At 47.4% G+C, this 19023-nt stretch overlaps 1 protein-coding gene across 2 annotated transcripts in view; it reads left to right on the top strand.

The window, feature by feature from the left end:
• The window catches only part of NUP85 (nucleoporin 85), a 31493-nt gene that overhangs the window by 12277 nt on the left and 193 nt on the right, over positions 1 to 19023 (top strand). The window contains exons 7-19 of one of the 2 annotated variants that reach the window (XM_008693760.2): positions 971 to 1092; positions 4228 to 4362; positions 4466 to 4588; positions 5005 to 5136; positions 5497 to 5603; positions 15062 to 15145; positions 15248 to 15313; positions 15518 to 15669; positions 16429 to 16546; positions 16651 to 16751; positions 17564 to 17715; positions 18098 to 18199; positions 18580 to 18712. In XM_008693760.2, the coding sequence (XP_008691982.1) occupies positions 971 to 1092; positions 4228 to 4362; positions 4466 to 4588; positions 5005 to 5136; positions 5497 to 5603; positions 15062 to 15145; positions 15248 to 15313; positions 15518 to 15669; positions 16429 to 16546; positions 16651 to 16751; positions 17564 to 17715; positions 18098 to 18199; positions 18580 to 18678 (1493 nt within the window). In that variant the 3' untranslated portion in view covers positions 18679 to 18712. Of the gene's footprint in view, positions 1 to 970; positions 1093 to 4227; positions 4363 to 4465; positions 4589 to 5004; positions 5137 to 5496; positions 5604 to 15061; positions 15146 to 15247; positions 15314 to 15517; positions 15670 to 16428; positions 16547 to 16650; positions 16752 to 17563; positions 17716 to 18097; positions 18200 to 18579; positions 18763 to 19023 lie in introns of those variants that run through there. The other variant, XM_008693759.2, reaches the window with a different exon arrangement.

Below are 19023 nucleotides of genomic sequence, written 5' to 3'. Positions count from 1 at the left end.
TTCTGAAAACCTAAGATGTTGGGCAGGTGACCCCTGAAAAACACCAGGAAAGCATACTGGCCTAGGGTGTGACAGGGTGGTCAGGATTTATGTGGTGGACTAGTCAAGCTTAAGAAGGGTTTAGGAGAATCGGGAGAGGCATGGAATGAGTTCTCCCTCCCAGCCTCAGAAGGAACTTCTGAGACTTCTGGCTTCCGGAAATGTGAAACAAATGGCAGTTGTTTAAAATTGAAAATAAAAATTAGAAGAAAGGAAAAAAAGTTTTAGGGACGTGAGGAGGGATTAGATGGCAGGAGGTCAAGTCACTTGGAGAATTCTGTCCCTCGTGATTGGGGAGGTGGCTGTGCTACGTGTGGACTCTCCACTCCTAGTTATTCCATGTTCTTGAGCTAAACTGTGCTCGGTATGGTATCCTGGCTTGAGTGGGCTCTCGGGGGAGGTGCTGCAGACTTTTTTGCATTCTCTTGACGGTTTATGTTTGCTGTTATCCATAAATGAGTGTTAATCTGTGCATTCATAGCTTTTTATTCATACTCCCGCTAAAGCCCTGAGCAATGTGCAATTAAAATTAGTTGTTTCTATGTTTATCCCCTCCAGCACATTTTGAGGGCTGTTGCTATGTTTTTATCCTACCTAGCACCTAGTCAGTAGCAGTCCCTCAGTGGCCATTCCTTACATAGCCATAGAGTACTGCATAGTCGTGAAGAATTGGGGGTGGAGTGGGTGGTGAGATTCAGCCCTTTCAAAGACTCATGAAAGGTGGAGCTGCCTGGCTCAGAGGAACTATTCGTAAAGGTCCATTTGCTAGTCCAGTCCTTATTCAGTCCATATGGGTGCCCACCTGAGTGAGATAAATCACATCCTACATAATCATCTTGTCTGCCCTACATTTTGTCTGTACTACGGGCAAGTGGAATTTGCTGCCGATGAAGCTGAGGTTTTTGTGTGTAACAAGAGTTTTTCCTCCCAGCCGGCCCTCTCCTCCTTCACCTCCTTGACTGGGTCCGACTGCATGTGTGTGAAGTGGACAGTTTGTTGGCAGATGTCCTGGGCAGTGAGAGTCCAAGCAAACATGAGAGCTTCTGGAAGTTGGTAAGCGTCTCCTGCAGGCCGGGCCTTCCTGACTTCCCCCTCAGGGTCTGTTTTTCCCAGTGCTTGCGGGCGGGCCTGAGGATTGCCTGCTGAGCCTGCTCACACTCGGACTGGCTCCTTGGGTCTGTGGTTATGGAGATGCTCTTAGATTTTTTCTTCTCTGCTCCACAGGAGAGCTTAGAACTAAGTTGTCATGTAAGAAAAGTAATGCTTTGTAGACTTTCCAGTGAGCAGGGAAATTTAACTTATGAATCTAAGGAAGAGATAAAACTGTTGGATAAGAGCTGGAGGGGGTGGGAGGTTAAATGAGCAGGAGGGGTTTGAAGTGGTAGAAATTTTACAAAACTGGATTGTAGTGATGGCGCACAACTCTGTAAACTTACTAATTAGGTGAATATTTATAGTGTAGAAGTTACAGCTCCATATAGCTATTAAAAACAAAAGGATTGATGATCTTTGAGTCATTTTGGAGTATCAGTTTGGAAGTCAGGGTGTGTATTGGGGTTGTGCGCGTGGTGGGGGGGTATGTATGTATTCTGTGCCAACTGACCTGTGACTCAATTGGGAGGGACTGGGGAGAAGATTGCTGATTGTCCTGAATAATGGAAAGTTGATTAAACTTATAAAATCTGGAATTCTATTAAGGAATTGTTGCCTTTGATGCTATTTCTGGGGTGCTTTAGTTGCTGGGAGATCTGCGCAAGTGGGGGGAGAGCCTTTGTTCAGGAAGTATTGGGCCCACATTTTGAGTCTGATTCATTCACGAAGTATTTATCTAGTGCTCCTGTTTGCAAGGCTCTGAGGAGACAACCATGACCAAAGTGGGCAAAGATTACTGCCCTTAGGAAGTTTACATCCTGGGTGGGGAGACAGGAAATAAATATAGAAACAAGTAAAATACGTAGCATGCCTAACAGGGAAGCACTGTGGTGTGGAGAGCAGTAAAGCCAAGGTGGGGAATTGGCAGTGCTAGAGCTGGGGAATCAAGGAAGGCCTCCCTCCTGAGGTGATGTGGGGGGAGGGGCGCTGGGCCAAAGGAGGGGAAAGAGTGTTGCAAACGGTGAGACCTGTAAACGCTCTGACCTGGAGGCACAGTGGGATCAGGAGCAGCGTGAGCAAGGGCGGGAGTTGGAGAGGTAAGGGCAGAGAGTCACGGGGTCAGATTGGAGGGTTTCCTGGACTGTCTTAGGGACTTTAACTTTGAGAGAGGAGGTAGAGCAGAGTGGTGAGAAGATGGTCTGTGGTGCCAGACTGCCCGAGTTAGCATCCCAGCTGCCTCTTACTAGCTGTGGGGTCTTAACAATTACTTAACAGCCTTTAGTTTCTTCTTCTGTACAGTGCAGGTGATAGTAAGATTATATTTAAGATTATGTTATGATTAGGGCGCATGGGTGGCTCAGTCACTTAAGCATCTGACTTCAGCTTGGGTCATGATCTTGGGGTCCTGGAATCAAGTCTCACAGCAGGGCTCCCCCCTCTCCCTCTCCTTCTGTCCCTCCCCCCACTCATGCTCTCTCTCTTGAAAAAAAAAAAAGATTGTTATGATTAAAGGACGTATATGTGTGTAAGCTAGTTGATGGACACAATCCCTGAGTCAGATGGAGTGAGGGGGCATTGGAGAGCTGAGCATTCATGCTGTGATCGGATGTAGGTTTTCAAGGCTCTCTGGCTGCCCTACCGAGGATGGAACGAGGGTGGAAGCAGAGACCAGTCTAGAGGCTGTGGTACTAAACCAGGCGAAGATGGTGGTGACTTAGATGAGGATGGGAGCTGAACAGAGGAGGTGGTGAGAAGTGATTAGATTCTGGGTGCAGTTTACAGATACCGTTGGTTGGAGTTGCTAATAGATTGGATGTGCGCGTGTAAGAAATAGAATGTGGGAAGATCAGGTTGGTGAGTTGGAGGCAGCCGGGTGTTTACCTTTAGACATGCTACGTTTAAGAAGCCCATGAGGTCCAGGTGGAGACACTATGTCAGTACGGTATATAAGTCTGGAATCCAGAGAAGGAAGTGCAGGCTGGGGAGAAATTGGGGATTTGTCCGCATATGTATCTTTGGCTTTTTTGAGCATGACTTAGTATAGGAAAATGTTACTTTGTGTATTTTACATATTTGCTTGTATGTATATGCTGTTGGTTGTCATTATTTATGACAGTTAAGGTCTGTAAAGTTGCCTGAAACATTGTATTACTGATTATTGTAATACAGTATTCTTCCAGCCTCTGATCCCATTTTTGTCAGGTGATGAGTATATAACTTTATGTATGGTTTTCTTAAAGACACCTTATTTAATATATACTATTGACTTATTAACATTGAACTCTTAGCCAGTAACACTGTAGTGCCTGCCTGGATGAAGCTTGTCTAACACACATTTTCTCCCTGTGGGCCATCATCCCTTCTAGCACTTAGAACCACTGTGTAGCACTTCAGCACTACGCTTGAGGGCTCAGCAAAAAGCACAACAATACAAAAAAAGTGGCACTAGGTAGATCCTGAAAAAGATACTTGTTTAGTGTGAGAGTTGATACAAGAAGGTAGAGCGCCACCTTGTTCAGCCTCAGCTGGGAGAGTGCACATCGAGTGACTCAGTTTTTGCCACGCTGCCCATGTCCACAAGTAACGGTGAAAGTACCTCACGTACTGATTTTGGGGTTACAAATACATGTTAACAAGTAGGCAAATTCACAAATACAGAATCTCTGAATAAAGAGCATTGACTATATTGAGTGTATGTGTGTGTATGTATACTTGAACTGAATCTTTTATGAACCAGTCTTTACTTGATGTACTGTGCCATTTTCTCTTTTCTATTTCATTCATTCATTCATTCATTCATTAAGTAAATTACCCAATGTGGGGCTTGAACTCATGACCCTGAGATCAAGAGTTGCATACTCTACCGACTGATCTAGCCAGGCGTCCCCATTTCATTTATTTTTAAAAAGTTTGTTGCAATCTGTAATAGGTTAAAACATGCAGTTTGAAAAGCATGGTACAGGTTAAAACCATTAGACTAAATGAGTTGGAGGGAAGGAACCATCACATTTCCATAGGCTAGGAAGCCCAAGTGTGGATTGAGGAGGCTGGCTTCTGGGCCTCCGTGAATGTTCATGCTCTTGTGTGTTCTCCCAGGTGACCATCTTGGTACTACAGGGCCGGCTGGACGAGGCTCGACAGATGCTTTCCAAGGAAGCCGACGCCAGCCCCTCCTCTGCAGGCATGTGCCGAATCCTAGGGGACCTGATGAGGACAATGCCCGTTCTCAGTGTATGTGGGAGCAGCCCTGCTCTGCTGGGTCACAAGAGGGGTTCGTTCATTAAGCACAAGGGGTTTCTGTGGTGATGGCATCTCACTGTGTCTCTCCCCTTAGCCTGGTAACACCCAGACACTGACAGAGCTGGAGCTAAAGTGGCAGCACTGGCATGAGGAATGTGAACGTCATCTCCAGGATAGCACGTTTGCCGCCAGTCCTCACCTGGAGTCTCTCTGCAAGGTCTGTGAGAAGTCAGTCCAGCCCGGGGTCCGAGTTGGGGCTATGACAGCCAACACAGCAATGGCAGGAGCAAGGCTATCCGTCACCTCTGCCAGGAAGGAGAGAGCTTTCAGACCAGGTGCTCCAGTTGAGATCAGGAGAGGTTTTTTGTTTAGATTTTATTTATTTATTTGAGAGAGAGACAGTATGTGAGAGAGCATGAGCTGCGGGGGAGAGGGGGATGGAGGGAGAGGGAGAAGTAGGCTCCTCACTGAGCAGAGAGCCTGCTACAGGGCTCGGTCCTAGGACCCTGGGATCATGACCTGAGCCGCAGGCAGTGCTTCACCAACCGACCATCCCAGGTGCCCCGAGATCGTGAGAGTTAACAGAGAAGTTAAGTTGGCTCTGGAACTGAGGGAAAATATCTCTTTCCTTAGATCATGTTGGGAGATGAAGCCGCCTTGTTGGAGCAGAAGGAGCTTCTGAATAACTGGTATCATTTTCTGGTGACCCGGCTCCTGTACTCTCATCCCACAGTGAAACCCATTGACCTGCACCTCTATGCCCAGGTGAGCCGGAACTCCAAGGGACAGTGGTGGGGAGTAGGAGTCCTGCAGGCTAGGTCATTTTCAGTGTGCGGCCTCTTTGAGTTGAACCTCCCTGGAGAACAGGAAGGATCTTCCCTTTGCCCATCCCTCCTCCTTTTAAGTTGATTTTTTGAGTAATCTCTACCCCCAACGTGGGGCTCCAACTCACGACTCTAGAGACCGAGAGTCGCACGTTCTGCTGAGCCAGCCAGGTGCCCTTCATTTGGCCCTTTTTGAAGGACCTCATCGCCCTTCTCCAGGGTTCCCTACACAGCAGCCCTGCCTGCCCCCTTGAGTCTCTGCTTCCACCTGGGAATTGAGTGGGTCACCACCTTTCCACAGTCCAGCCTTGACTTGTTTCTGGGAGGTGAGAGCAGCCCAGAACCCTTGGACAACATCTTGTTGGCAGCCTTTGAGTTCGACATCCACCAAGTGATCAAGGAGTGCAGGTAGGACCTGCCGCGGCAGCACCGTTTGTCTTTACGTGTGCAGTTCGGTGACACTAGGTAGGGTCAGAGTTGTGCAGCTGTGTTGTTCCTTCTTACTGGTGTCTTAACTTTCTTCCCACACACACGTTCCCCTCCTGAGCCACATGCAGGTAGATAATGGCTTCTCTCTGCACAAGCTTGGGGACCTTCCTGAGGCTACTGCATTTGTAACACTTTTCATTTCAGGCATGTTTACTTGAACAACATTGCAGTAAATTGCTTTGATATTTAAAATCCAGATAAAGCCAGCAAGCCTGTTTCTTGGAACCTGATGGATATGCAGACCACCTTAAGGGAGAGCACTTCGAGGTAGTGTCACTCTCTAGTGAGCCACGGGCTGCCACACCAGCAGGCTCCTCGAGGAGTCTGTTTAGAGCAGGGATTCTACACCACCCCCCTCCTCAAAAGGGTGTCTTGTCAGTGCATTGAACCTTCAGCAAGGCGGGCAAGGGAGTGTCAGACATAATGAATCAAAGGTACAGCTTGTCAGGAATTTCCATATATAGTAAGTCAGACAGGTTAGCCTCCCTTCTTGTGCAGCCTGGACAAGTGGGTACTGCACTGAAGACTCCCAGAAGGGAGACTGTTAGGAGCTACAGCAGACTGCTGGGAACTTACTCAGTAGTGAATTCACTGACCTCAACTGGATCTTTTTCAGTAGATCTGGGCAATGGGAAGAGATCCCCTTCTGCTATGCTCCTCCTGTTTGAGCCAGAAGAAAGCTGGAGCTTGAAGAGGATGGTGCTAGATTTGGAGAAAGGAAACTGGGTTTTGTGTCCATTTTTTTTTTCACAGATGTGTAGCTGGAGCTGGAAGGTGACTTACAGAATCTAGCTGATGGGGGCGGGGGGTATCTGCACAGAGTGTTTCATGCCACCACACACACGTGCTGGTATTTGGCTTTGTCATTATCTCTGCCTATAATTTGAAGTAGTGGCCATTCCTAAATATACTGTCTGTTACAGCAGTGGGTTATTTCCACCAGGGCTTCCTTCATAAGCCACATCTGAATTTTTCGGAACAAATCAGATTTGAGTAAAACCAGAAGGAAGGACAATGAAAAGGGAAAGCACCCTATTCTCTGCAGTGACAGTAGAGAAAAGAGAGGGGTGCCAGTGAAGAGGAGTGGTTTTCATGGATGCCACAGAAAATGGCACCCTCCTGCCAGTCACACATAAGGAAGGATCAGGCTCTCAGTCCTTTAGTCTGGGCACCTGTCTGTCCTGGCAAGCAGGTAAAGGTCTAAAGTATTTTCTGTTTCCCATAAATTTTGGAGCTTGGGTTTTCCTGATCAGGAAGCTACTTCCTGCTCTATTCTGAAAGTGGTACCATTGTGCGAGTCCTGGAACCTATCTCAGGTATTGGAGGAAAGGCTGAAGTATCTTCAGAGAGAGTAGCAGAGTTTTAGAAATGTGCCCTCGGATTTGGGGTCTTGTGAGTGCTTGGTTTCTCCTGAGTTATACCAGTCAGACCCAAGCTAGGTTCCTGGGAAAGTGGTGAAGTTGGGCTAACGGGCTGGTGGTGTAGGGAAGTCTTGCTTTCTTTGGGTGTGATGTCAACTGGGTTCATGACTGCCCTGTCAAGGGGAATGAGGGGAATCCTTTTTAAAGGCGCTAAAAAGGAGATTTTTTTTTTTTTTTAAGATTTTTTTTTTTTAAGATTTTAATTATTTGACAGAACACAAGCAGGGGGAGCGGCAGGCAGAGGGAACAGCAGGCTCCGCACAGAGCAAGGAGCCCAGTGTGGGACTCGAGCCCAGTACTCTGGGATTGTGACTTGAGCTGAAGGCAGAAGCTCAACCCACTGAGCCACTCAGGTGCCCTAAAAGGGAGATTTCTAGATGGGCACCTGATGATCCCCATGTTAAGTCTGCCAGACCCTTTGGGGCAGAAAAGGCAGTGAAGGGTTCTGAAGTTCTGAAGCATAGGCCATAGGTCATCAGCCCCTGCTGAAGGGCCACATGTTTGCTGTTATCTCCACATCTGAAAGGAGAAGTTGGGAATCCCGAGTGCTCCCCCCCCCCCCCCCCAGCTTCCTCTGAAAGTCAGTTCCTTGCTATCCGGCAAAAGGAAACAGGGACCTGGCACACACTTCACCAGGAGCTGAGCAAATGGCAGCTTTCTGGTGCCCTTAAGGTCCTCCCAAAATACTGAACTAGAAGGAAACAGGCTTCCTTCAAGAACTAAGAAGAGGTCCAGTTTAATGTTTGCCTAATCTAGAATTTTCTTGCTGGAACTTTGGCCTGGCCCGTAACTTTGGCTGCAGTGGTGTGCAGACAGACCTTCACGTACCATTTGCAGAAGAAGGTCCCCAGCCGCCCGAGCTCAGCTGGGCAGTGGTTGCTGTAGAGCCCCCGAAACAAGAGAGGAGTTGGGGTGGGGGCAACAGTGGCTCCAGGGCAGGGCGGACAGTCCATTGGAGAACTACATTCCTCTGGGTAGGACCTTCACCCTGGCTGGTCTCCCCCGCTCCAGAGTTCTGTCTGTTCTAGCAGAGGCCACCCCAGAGCTGTAATTGAGCCTTCCTCAAACGTCTTTGAATGGTGAGGCTGTTAGCCTGGCCTGCGTAGAGCTTGCTTTAGGGTTCTCCATCATATGTGTGTGAAGCTTCAAAATCTGTCGAGACTTGTCTGGCTCTGCAGGGAGGGCGTATAGGCCTTGTTCAGCACAGGCCTGTCCTGTCTTGGTCACTCGAGCTGTGTCATTAGCTCTCTGCCTTCAGTGGTTTCTGCCCTGCGGCCCTGGAGGCTGCCGTATCCGCTTGGGAAGATGCTCGAGGGCTGCCAGACTGGGGCGTGGTGGGGCTCCTCAGCCACCTCGCTGGCGGGCTGTCTCGCCGTAACCATCAGCATCGGTCTGGGTAACAGCAGCTGTGTAGGCCAGATGTTGGGGAACCCCTGAAGAGAGGACCTTATATCAGATTGGAAGGTGAAGAAAAAATTCTTCAAGGAGGCTTCACTCGAGTCCTGAAAAGTTCAGCAAAGAAAGTTCAGCAAAAAACATCAGAAAAGATCATTTTAGGTGGAGAGAAAAACATGGGGAAAGACACAGGCAGGAAAGAAAGAAGGCCTGTTACTTGCTGAAGGAACTGCAAACATCTCTTAGAACCAAAAGACTAAGTGAGGGCTTGAAGTGATAGAGGTCAGAAAGGAGTCAGATTAACAAGGACCAGATACACTGTACCAAATAGTTTTGATTTTATCCAAATGGGGAGCCACTGAGGATTTTCCGCAGGATAATGCTGTGGAATTTGTATTTGAGCAATTCGAAGAGTATGGAGGACAGGAAGGCTGATAGCTGGGAGACCAATCCTAAGGCTAATAAAAATCATCTGTGTGGAAAATGGTTAATAATTTTTTTTTTTTTTTAAAGATTTTATTTATTTATTTGACAGAGATAGAGACAGCCAGCGAGAGAGGGAACACAAGCAGGGGGAGTGGGAGAGGAAGAAGCAGGCTCATAGTAGAAGAGCCTGATGTGGGGCTCGATCCCATAACTCCAGGATCACGCCCTGAGCCGAAGGCAGACGCTTAACCGCTGTGCCACCCAGGCGCCCCGGAAAATGGTTAATAATTAACAGGAATGGTGATAGTAGCTAACATTTATTAGACTAAGAACTTTTATGGATTATTTCAGTTTACTTGGAACAGACCTTGGAGGTAGGTGCTATTTTTTCATGCCTATCTTACAAATGAGAAAAGTGAGCCCTGGTAAAGTCACACTGCCAACTATCAAGGGCACTGTGGGTATTTGGACCCGAAGCCATTTGCTAAAGTCAGTACTATTTGGTGAGCTCCTGAGCACCAACCAAGCCATCAAGAAGCCCCGTATTAGCTCAACTTCAAGATCATCTCCCATCCAGCTCCTCCTCATCCCTCCTCAGCTGCCAGCCCAGCCCAGCCCAGCCCAGACTTTTATAGGTGACCCGTGACTGGCTTCCCCATCCCCTCCTCCCCCCACCCCAACCCCGGGTCTCTGCATTGTCTGTTCGCACAGAACAGTGTGAGTACTCTTTTCAGTCTTTTTTTTTTTTTTTTTTTTTTTTTTAAGATTTTATTTGTTTGAGGGGCGCCTGGGTGGCTCAGATAGTTAAACGTCTGCCTTTGGCTCAGGTCGTGATCCCAGGGTCCTGGGATCGAGCCCCGTGTCGGGCTCCCTGCTCGGCGGGGAGCCTGCTTCTCCCTCTCCCTCTGCTGTTCCCCTTGCTTGTGCTCTCTGGCTCTCTCTGTCAAATAAATAAATAAAAATCTTAAAAAAAAAATGTGTTTGAAATAGGTGGAGGGGGAGGAGCAGAGGGAGAGGGATGAGCAGACTCTACGATGAGCATGGAGCCCGACAGTGGGTTCTGCTCGATTCCCACCACCCTGAGATCATGACCTGAGCCGAAATCAAGAGTCAGACAGTCAAGCGGCTGAGCCACCGAGCTCTCCTTTTTTGTTTTTCTTTTTAAGTTTTTATTTCAATTCCAGTTAACATACAATGTAATATTAGTTTCAGGTGTGCCATACGTGATTCAACACTTCCATACATAACCTGGTGCTCATCACAGCAAATGCCCTCCTTCATACCCATTATCTGTTTCCCCCACCCCCCCCATCATCCCCTCCGGTAACCAGCAGTTTGTTGTCTGTCGTTGAGTCTGTTTCTTGGTTTGCCTCTTTCTCTCCCTCCCCCACCTCAACCCTTGCTCATTTGTTTTCTTTCTTTAAAATTTTATTTTTAAGTAATGTCTATACCCAATGCAGGGGTCAAACTCAGACCTCCGAGATCAAGAGTCCCATGCTCTACTAACTGAGCCAGCTAGGTGCCCTGTTTGTTTTGTTTTTTAAATTTGACATATGAGTGAAATCATATGGTGTTTGACTTTCTCTGGTTGACTTATTTCACTTAGCATAATACTGTTTAGCTCATTCCATGTTGTTGCAGATGGCAAGATATCATTCTTTTTTTGTGGCTGAGTAATATTCCAGTATGTATATGTATTTATTTATACATACATACGTACACACACCACATCTTTATCCATTCATTGGTCAGTGGACATTTGGGCTCTTTCCATAGTTTAACTATTGTAGATAATGCTGCAGTAAACATTGGGGTGCATGTATCCCTTTGAGTTAGTATTTTTGTATCCTTTGGGTAAATACCTAGTAGTGCAGTTGCTGGGTCATAGGGTAGTTGTATTTTTTTTTTTTTTTAAAGATTTTATTTATTTATTTGACAGAGATAGAGACAGCCAGTGAGAGAGGGAACACAAGCAGGGGGAGTGGGAGAGGAAGAAGCAGGCTCCCAGTGGAGGAGCCTGATGTGGGCCTCGATCTCATAACGCCGGGATCACACCCTGAGCTGAAGGCAGATGCTTAACCGCTGTGCCACCTAGGCGCCCCCAGGGTAGTTGTATTTTTAATTTTTTTTTTTTTTTAAAGTAAGCCCTATACCCAGTGTGGGGCTTGAACTGGAGACCCCGAAATTAAGAGTTGCAGACTCCCTCTGACTGAGCCAGGTGCCCCATCTATTTTTAACTTTTTGAGAAACATCCATATGGTTTTCCATAGCGATTGCACCGGTTTGCATCCCCACCAACAGTGCACAATGGTTCCCTTTTCCCCAGATCTTTGCCAACATCTGTTGTTTGTGTTGTTGATTTTAGCCATTGTAACAGGTGTGAGCTGATAGATCATTGTGGTTTTGATTAGCTAGTGTTTTTGGTGTTAAACCATGTTCTCCTGCTTTCTGTCCTAGTGGCTTCCCCTCACAAAGCCCTAAGTGCAGTGGCCTCTGCTTACCTTTGAATCATATGGGCTTCATTGTGAAGTAGGAATAAGACAGTTTCTACTCCAGAACCTTTACACTGGCTGTTGCCCCTGTTTCAGGAGGGCTCCTTTCCCTTGTCTTCCTGTGGCAGGCTCCACTCTTTCAGCCCTCTGTTCAAATAACTACTCCCTCTTGATTCATTTTCTATATGGAGCTTACTCTAGCAGGGCGGACTGTATATGTGGGAAGGCAACTTGTTTTTATGTCTTATAGGTTTATTTTTTTTAAGATTTTAGTTTTGTAAGAGAGAGCGACTGAGCACGAGTGGGGGGGTGGGCAGAGGGAGAAGCAGACTCCCAGCTGAGCAGGGAGCCTGATCCCAGGATCATGACCTGAGCCAAAGGCAGACGCTTAACTGACTGAGCCACACAGGTGCCCTGTATCTTGTAGGCTTGTATTTGCTCAGCTTATTTAATATTCTTCCCTAGGACCAGCTATTTTTTAAGATTTTCTTTTTTTTTTTAAAGATTTTATTTTATTTATATATTTGTCTGAGAGAGAGAGAGAATGCGTGCACAAGCGGGGGAACGGCAGGCTCCCTCCTGAGCAAGGATCTCAATGCAGGACTCAGTCCCAGGACCCTGGGATCATGACCTGAGCCGAAGGCAGACGCTTCACCGACTGAGCCACCCCAGTGCCCGCAAAGGAATCTTTTTAAAGCAATTTTATATCCATTTTCTCATTTTTTTCTTAAAATAGTCCAGGTAGGCAAAAGATAAAATTACTTACATGTTCTAGATGAAGGGGACAGAGAGGTAGGGGCTAACCGAAACTGTGGTCTTGAGTACCATTTGTGGTACCTTTTTCGTTAATCCACTGTCTAGTTAGTCATGATCCCAGTACCCTGGGATGGAGCCCCACATCAGGCTCCCTGCTCAGTGGGGCGTCTGCTTCTCCCCCTGCCCCTCCGCCCTGCTAGTGCTCACTCTCTCTCTCTCAAATAAATAAAATCTTTTTTTTTTTTTTTTTTTTTTAAAGATTTTATTTATTTATTTGACAGAGACAGCCAGCGAGAGAGGGAACACAGCAGGGGGAGTGGGAGAGGAAGAAGCAGGCTCACAACGGAGGAGCCTGATGTGGGACTCGATCCCGGTACGCCGGGATCACGCCCTGAGCCGAAGGCAGACGCTTTAACGACTGCGCTACCCAGGCGCCCCTCAAATAAATAAAATCTTAACAAAACACTGTCTAGTTAACCAAATGACAATATTCAGTTAAATTACTGATACACAAGGACCTATGATGAAATTAGAATAGTTAAGAGCAACATTATTCAGTGAATTGGGGTTTGTTTAGGGGGCTGCCGTAAAGAGATATCCTATTTCTTGGGACTCTTGTCTAAAAAGAAAAAGGTCGGAGCTCCTGGGTGGCTCAGTCGTTAAGCGTCTGCCTTCGGCTCAGGGCGTGATCCCGGCGTTCTGGGATTGAGCCCCGTATCAGGCTCCTCCGCTGGGAGCCTGCTTCTTCCTCTCCCACTCCCCCTGCTTGCGTTCCCTCTCTCGCTGGCTGTCTCTCTCTCTGTCAAATAAATAAATAAAATACTAAAAAAAAAAAAATAGAACAAGGTCAGGAAGGAACACAGCAAAGCCATAGCTAAAGGAAAACCTGGGCCAAGGAAATACTCTTTAAAAATTTCAGCATGATAGGACTTTGTGTAGCACAGAATGAATTTATAGAACTCTTAGTATTTGAGGATGATTGTAGAAATACGGGTGTTTTTTAAAATTGGCAGAGATAATTCTTTTTCAAGATTATTTGGGAGAGTGAGAGAACACAAGCAGGGGGAGCGGCAGAGGGAGAAGCATACTCCCCACTGAGCAGGGAGCCCGATGCGGGGCTTGATCGCCCTGATCCTGAGATCATGACCTGAGCCGAAACCAAGAGTCAAACACCTAACTGACTGAGCCAGCCCGGTGCCCCAGTTTTCTTTTAAGTAATCACTATGCCTGATGGGGGGCTTGAACTCATGGCCCTGAGATTAAGAGTCACATGCTCTACCAACTGAGCCAGCCAGGCACCCCAGCATATGTAATTTTTTGAATGTCATAGATACACACAGTTATTAATAAAGTTTGAAAAAGCTAATCTTCAAAGTGAGCGTTAGGAAGGCCAACAGGGCCATTCCCTAATGGTGGAATCCTGGAACAGATGGAGTATAAGGATCTATAGCCCTAAGAACAAGGTAGAAGTTTTAAACATTTGTCCAGTAATTCAGTGTAAACCAATCCCTGTTCTTTTTATATTATGAAAGCAGAATTTTTTACCTTAATGCACAATTATACCTTGAAACCGTCTGCCTTGGCAGTCTGCCTCCACTTGTGCTTGATTTTGTTACAGAAAGCAGTCATTAAAACTTCCCTAACCCCAGATTTAAAAAAAATAGTAGCATATTTGGGCACCTGGGTGGCACAGTCGGTTGGGTGTCTGACTCTTGGTTTTGGCTCAGACCATGATCTGGGGGTCTTGAGATCCAGCCCTGCATTGTGCTCAGCAGGGAGTCTGCTTGAGATTCTCTCTCTCTCCCCGTGCTCCCCCCAACTCTATTCTCATGCTCTCACTCTCTAAAATAAATACATCTTTAAAGAAATAGTCAAGAATTATATATGAACAGAAAGGCCTACGCCAAGTAACAAATGAATAATATCAGAAATGATGTATGTACACTGACAAGAAGTACATTGCCTTACTGTACACGAAATGATGCTGGGGAGCTCACAAACAACTGATGACGTAAAACAGTGATTTCCAAGGAATTTACTTCATCAGACCTTTAGAGGGCCCCAGAAGATTCTCGTGGTTTTTTTTTTTTTTTTAAATGATTTTATCTATTTGTTTGACAGAGAATACAAGCGGGGGAGCAGCAGAGGGGGAGGGAGAAGCAGGCTCCCCGCTGAGCAGGGAGCCCGATTCAGGGCTTGATCCCAGGACCCTGAGATCATGACCCGAGCTGAAGGCAGATGCTTAACCGACTGAGCCACCCAGGCGCCCCTGAATTCCATGTTTCATCAAGCATCAGAAACCACTAATCTTTTAGTCTTTTTCTTTTTTTAAATTGCTGTACAGTTGACGTGTGGGTTTAAGGTTTACAACATTTGATGATTCTGTACATTACAAATGCTCACCACCAGAAGTGCAGTTACCATGTGTTACCACATAAAGTTGTATTACTGGCTATGTTCCCTATGCTATACTTTTCATCCCCATGACTACTCATTTTATAACTGGAAGTTAGGACCTCTTTACCTAGTCCTCCCATTCCCCCCCCTCCCCTCTGGCAACCACCAGTTTGTTCTCTGTGTTTTAAGTCTGTTTCTTTTTATTCTTATACATTATTCTGTATCCACATTCTTTGCATCTGATTGGATCCCTGAGTTTTATTTTCACCGTGACATTCTCCAGAGATCTAGATCATTGGCTGCCACTTTGAGGGTTGACCATCTTGGGTATCCACTGGCAGTCCCCACATAGCACAGAGAAACTTCTCACTATGTGCTTTCAGACAGGTTTTCACTTGTCACTACCCCTCCCATCCTTTTACGCAAAGGATTTGTGGGGTCCCTGCTCACATGGGCCACACTCTGTCACCCTGACTCTCCTTGCCCGCAGCATTGCTCTAAGCAACTGGTGGTTTGTGGCCCATCTGACAGACCTGCTGGATCACTGCAAGCTCCTCCAGTCGCACAACCTCTAGTAAGTGTGTGGCAGCCATCCCAGCCCTCAGGGGTGGGGCTGCGGGAGGGCCCCGAATGGAGCAGGCCAGGGGTTTTGGTCTTCTGTTGTGTTTTGTTCCAGCTTCGGATCTAACATGAGAGAGTTCCTCCTGCTGGAATATGCCTCGGGACTGTTTGCTCATCACAGGTAGGAGGGCCCCGAGGGTGTGAGGTGGCAGCACGGGGTTTTTCAGCATGCAAGTACCACTGGATCTTGGATTGTGTTCTTGCCCATTTGGTTCCCTGAAGGCTACAGGGGTTCAGGGGAGGAGCCATCTGGGTACCAGTCCTCAAGCTGCAGGGCAGCGCACGGGCTGACCAGGCTCCCATGTCTGTCCTTGGATGGCTGCAGCCTGTGGCAGCTGGGAGTGGATTACTTTGACTACTGCCCTGAGCTGGGCCGCGTTTCCTTGGAGCTTCACATTGAGCGGATCCCGCTGAGCACGGAGCAGAAAGCCCTTAAGGTGCTGCGGATTTGTGAGCAGCGGCAGATGACTGAGCAAGGTGAGCCCGCCCTCCCCGGCGTACTTTCTGCTCATGCTGCGCCAGCCAGACTGGAGAGAGGCTGGGCGGTGGGTGCCAAGAGATAAGCCAAAACAGGAAAATTATTGAGGAAGGACGAATAGCTAGGGAACTATCAGGGCTTAGAAGCAATGGAGCACACTGCCTTTTAAAAAGATCCTGACCCACTTCCTCTTTCCTACTTATTCTACGAAGGTCAGGACTGGGGTCAGCTTGGAATTTACTTTTCCCAGGTGGGTTGCTCTTGCTAGCTAAGGCTGGCTCTGGGGAAGCAGGACCCGGGGCAGCTCAGGAAGAGCACAGAAAGCAAGCAGTGGTATTTGCCCCTTCTCCCTTCACTGTTGAGTGATAAAAAACCTAAGTCGTTCTTTCCAGAGGCATTTGCTTATGACCGCCTCTGAAAGCACATGGCAATTCAAGACCCAAAGGATGTTTTTGGCACCTGGACAGATACTGAAGGAGCTGATCTGTGGGGAGCAATAAAAATCTTTTTTGCCACCCCTGAAATCAAACCAACTCACGAAGGCAATCCTGCCGGGCTGGGTCATAGTGTTAATAAAGCCAAGAGGCAATTTATAAACCCCAAAGTCCCCAGTGTTGCCAACCAAGTTGTACTTGGGGCCTGTGGAGAGGCTGCAGAAAGCTCAGAGGAGGTGGAAAGCCTGCTCCTTTCTGGCAGAGTTCAGGAATGGCCTGATTTGCGGGGTGAAAAGTTCACCTTTTGTCTTTTTCCCTGCAAAGTTCGCAGCATTTGTAAGATCTTAGCCATGAAAGCTGTTCGCAACAACCGCCTGGGCTCTGCCCTGTCCTGGAGCATCCGAGCCAAAGATGCTGCCTTTGCCACGCTGGTGTCAGACAGGTGGGTTCAACTGCTCCTGGCTTTCTGGGGACTGTTTAGGAAGATGGGAGGCTGCAGAAGGGTCCCTGGGACCGCTGCTCAGACCTCTGGGCCTGGTCTTGCAGGTTCCTCAAGGATTACTGTGAGCGAGGCTCCTTTTCTGACCTGGATCTCATTGACAACCTCGGGCCAGCCATGATGCTAAGTGATCGACTGACCTTCTTGGGTGAGTCTCTGGGCTCTGTGCCTTGGACCTTTGGCATAGTGGTGGGTTGTGCAGATGGGAGGGACTGATCTAGGCTTCTCCGATGTTTCCTTCCTGTTAAGCCCAAACTTATAGAACCATGTGTGCCAGACTCTGCAAAGCAGATTTTCTAACATTTCCCAGTAATTTCAAACTTAAAGGTGCAAAAGTAGTATAAGGACTAAGGAATTCCCATGTACACTTTCTCCAAATTCACCATTTTTATTTTGCCTTTGTTTTATTATTCTCAGGTGTTTGGGGAACAATCTGAAAGTAAGTTGGGAGACTTTGTTCCCCTGAGAACAAGAACATCCTCTTAGACAATCAGTTATCTGAATGCACCGCTCTCGTCAGATCTGCAGTCCATGTTCTGGTTACATCAGCTGTCCCAGCGGTGTCTTTTATCAGGTCCACATCCGCAAATTCAGTTTTCCTCTCTAAGAGGTGCTGCCTCTCTTGGTGCTTCCTCACCTTGACGTTTTTGAAGAGTGTTCTGCTCTCTCAGAGAATATTCTCAGTTTGGGTTTATCTCCTGTTTCCTCGTGATCAGATCGAGACTTATGGGTTCTTCCATCTGTTAAGTCTAGGTCTCTTGTTTGATTTGATAGCTACATTCTCCCAGGTTTGGCTCTTTGGAGCTCCCTCAAAATGTTTTTTTCAATCCAGTTGGTTTCATTGGTCCACGAGTTTGGAGACAGTTCTGGAAGAATCTCCCTGCTTTGGAGTGGCTGGTCTGGGGTCTCTCTCGTGTTGTTTGGGGCCAGAGGTGACCCAGTGCTCCGTTTTCTCAATAGGAAAGTACCGCGAGTTCCACCGATTTTATGGGGAGAAGCGTCTTACCGATGCGGCTTCTCTCCTCCTGTCCCTGATGACTTCCCAGATTGCCCCTCGGTCTTTCTGGGTAATACTACTAATAGACGCCTTGCCGCTTTTGGAAGAGAAAGAGGTACAGTTTGAATCCAGAGTGATTTTCTTCTGTTTCGTAGTCCCTGACCGTGCTTCACTCCGGAGCTGTTGTGGATGCACATCCGTACGTCCTCTCGCACGTGGGCCGGGCACGTGCGTACGGATTCCCGCATAATGCCCGCTCTGGAACTCCAGTCTCTACACAAGAAAAGCTACTTAATTTCAAAGGAGGCAGCTGTCTACTGACAGTATTCAGCCTAGGGCACTGACGAGAAGGGTTGGGGGTGAGCATAGGGGCTCTCTGTCCACTCAGGGTTGCATATACGGAGCCCATCTGAAGGCCATCTAAACCTGGGCGCATGCCTGAACCAGTGCAGCCCTTGGCTGGGGAGCAGCTAAGTAGCCTTTCTTCTCTCTTCTAGGTGGTTTTCTCAGCAGAGCAAACATATGAGCTGATGAGATGTCTAGAGGACTTCGCCTCAAGGCGGCCAGTGTGGAGAGAACCTGGTGTTCAGCGACTCCAGGTTATTTTAGCTTTCAGATTGTTGATTCCATAATGGTGATGATGAGAAAAAGGACATCTGTCTTCTATCTTGGACTCCCCTGCTTCCTTCCAGAAACGCTGGCCCCTTGCAAAGTTGTGCTTGAGTTACCTCTTAACCTGTAATTGACACACCTCTTTTAGGAGGAAGCAGGGCGGTTCTAGGTGTTCTGATCTCTACTTTTCTGGCACTCGGTTGCAGTGGGCCTTTGCATGCAATTCTCGTATTGACCATTTGCTGGAAGCTACTACTAAATGTTAAATGCCCTTGGTGTGCCTTTGGGTCAGACTAGAGCCTTGCAGAGCTTTAATAAAGAAGGAACGCTTCCTGCCGTACCTCATGCTGGCTCTCTTTGCTTTTAGGAGGATGTCGAGAACACCAAGTTGGAAATGCTGAGACTTGCTCTTGCGCGGAATCTTGGCCGGGCGATTATAAAGGAAGGCTCACTGGAAGGCTCCTGAGACCAGCCGAGAGCTGCTTCAACGTGACACCTTTGTATGTCAATGTATATACATTTTTGAAAGAATAAATCCCCCCCCCCCCCCAAGTAGAAGGCAAGTTCTTAGAGTCCAGGTAGGGAGTTTTCTCAACCTCTACTGTGAACTTGAGATGGTAGAAATTAAGAAAGTGCTTGTTATATTCTCCTTGGATGGAACTGATTTCTGTTTCCCAAGAAAAAAAGCCACTCCTAGAAGTTAGGATGGTGAGTGCAGTGCCCTCCTTCCTATTAGAAACTCAAACAGGAGTGGTCAGTGGTTTATGCTTCTGAAATCTAGCCTTTAGAAAAATCAACTGGAACATTTATC

The sequence above is a fragment of the Ursus maritimus genome, unplaced genomic scaffold, assembly GCF_017311325.1.
Source record: "Ursus maritimus isolate PB19 unplaced genomic scaffold, ASM1731132v1 scaffold_24, whole genome shotgun sequence".
Classification (NCBI taxonomy): Eukaryota; Metazoa; Chordata; class Mammalia; order Carnivora; family Ursidae; genus Ursus; species Ursus maritimus.
Note: the sequence above shows the minus strand (reverse complement) of the source record. Positions and strands in the feature narration are given on the sequence as shown.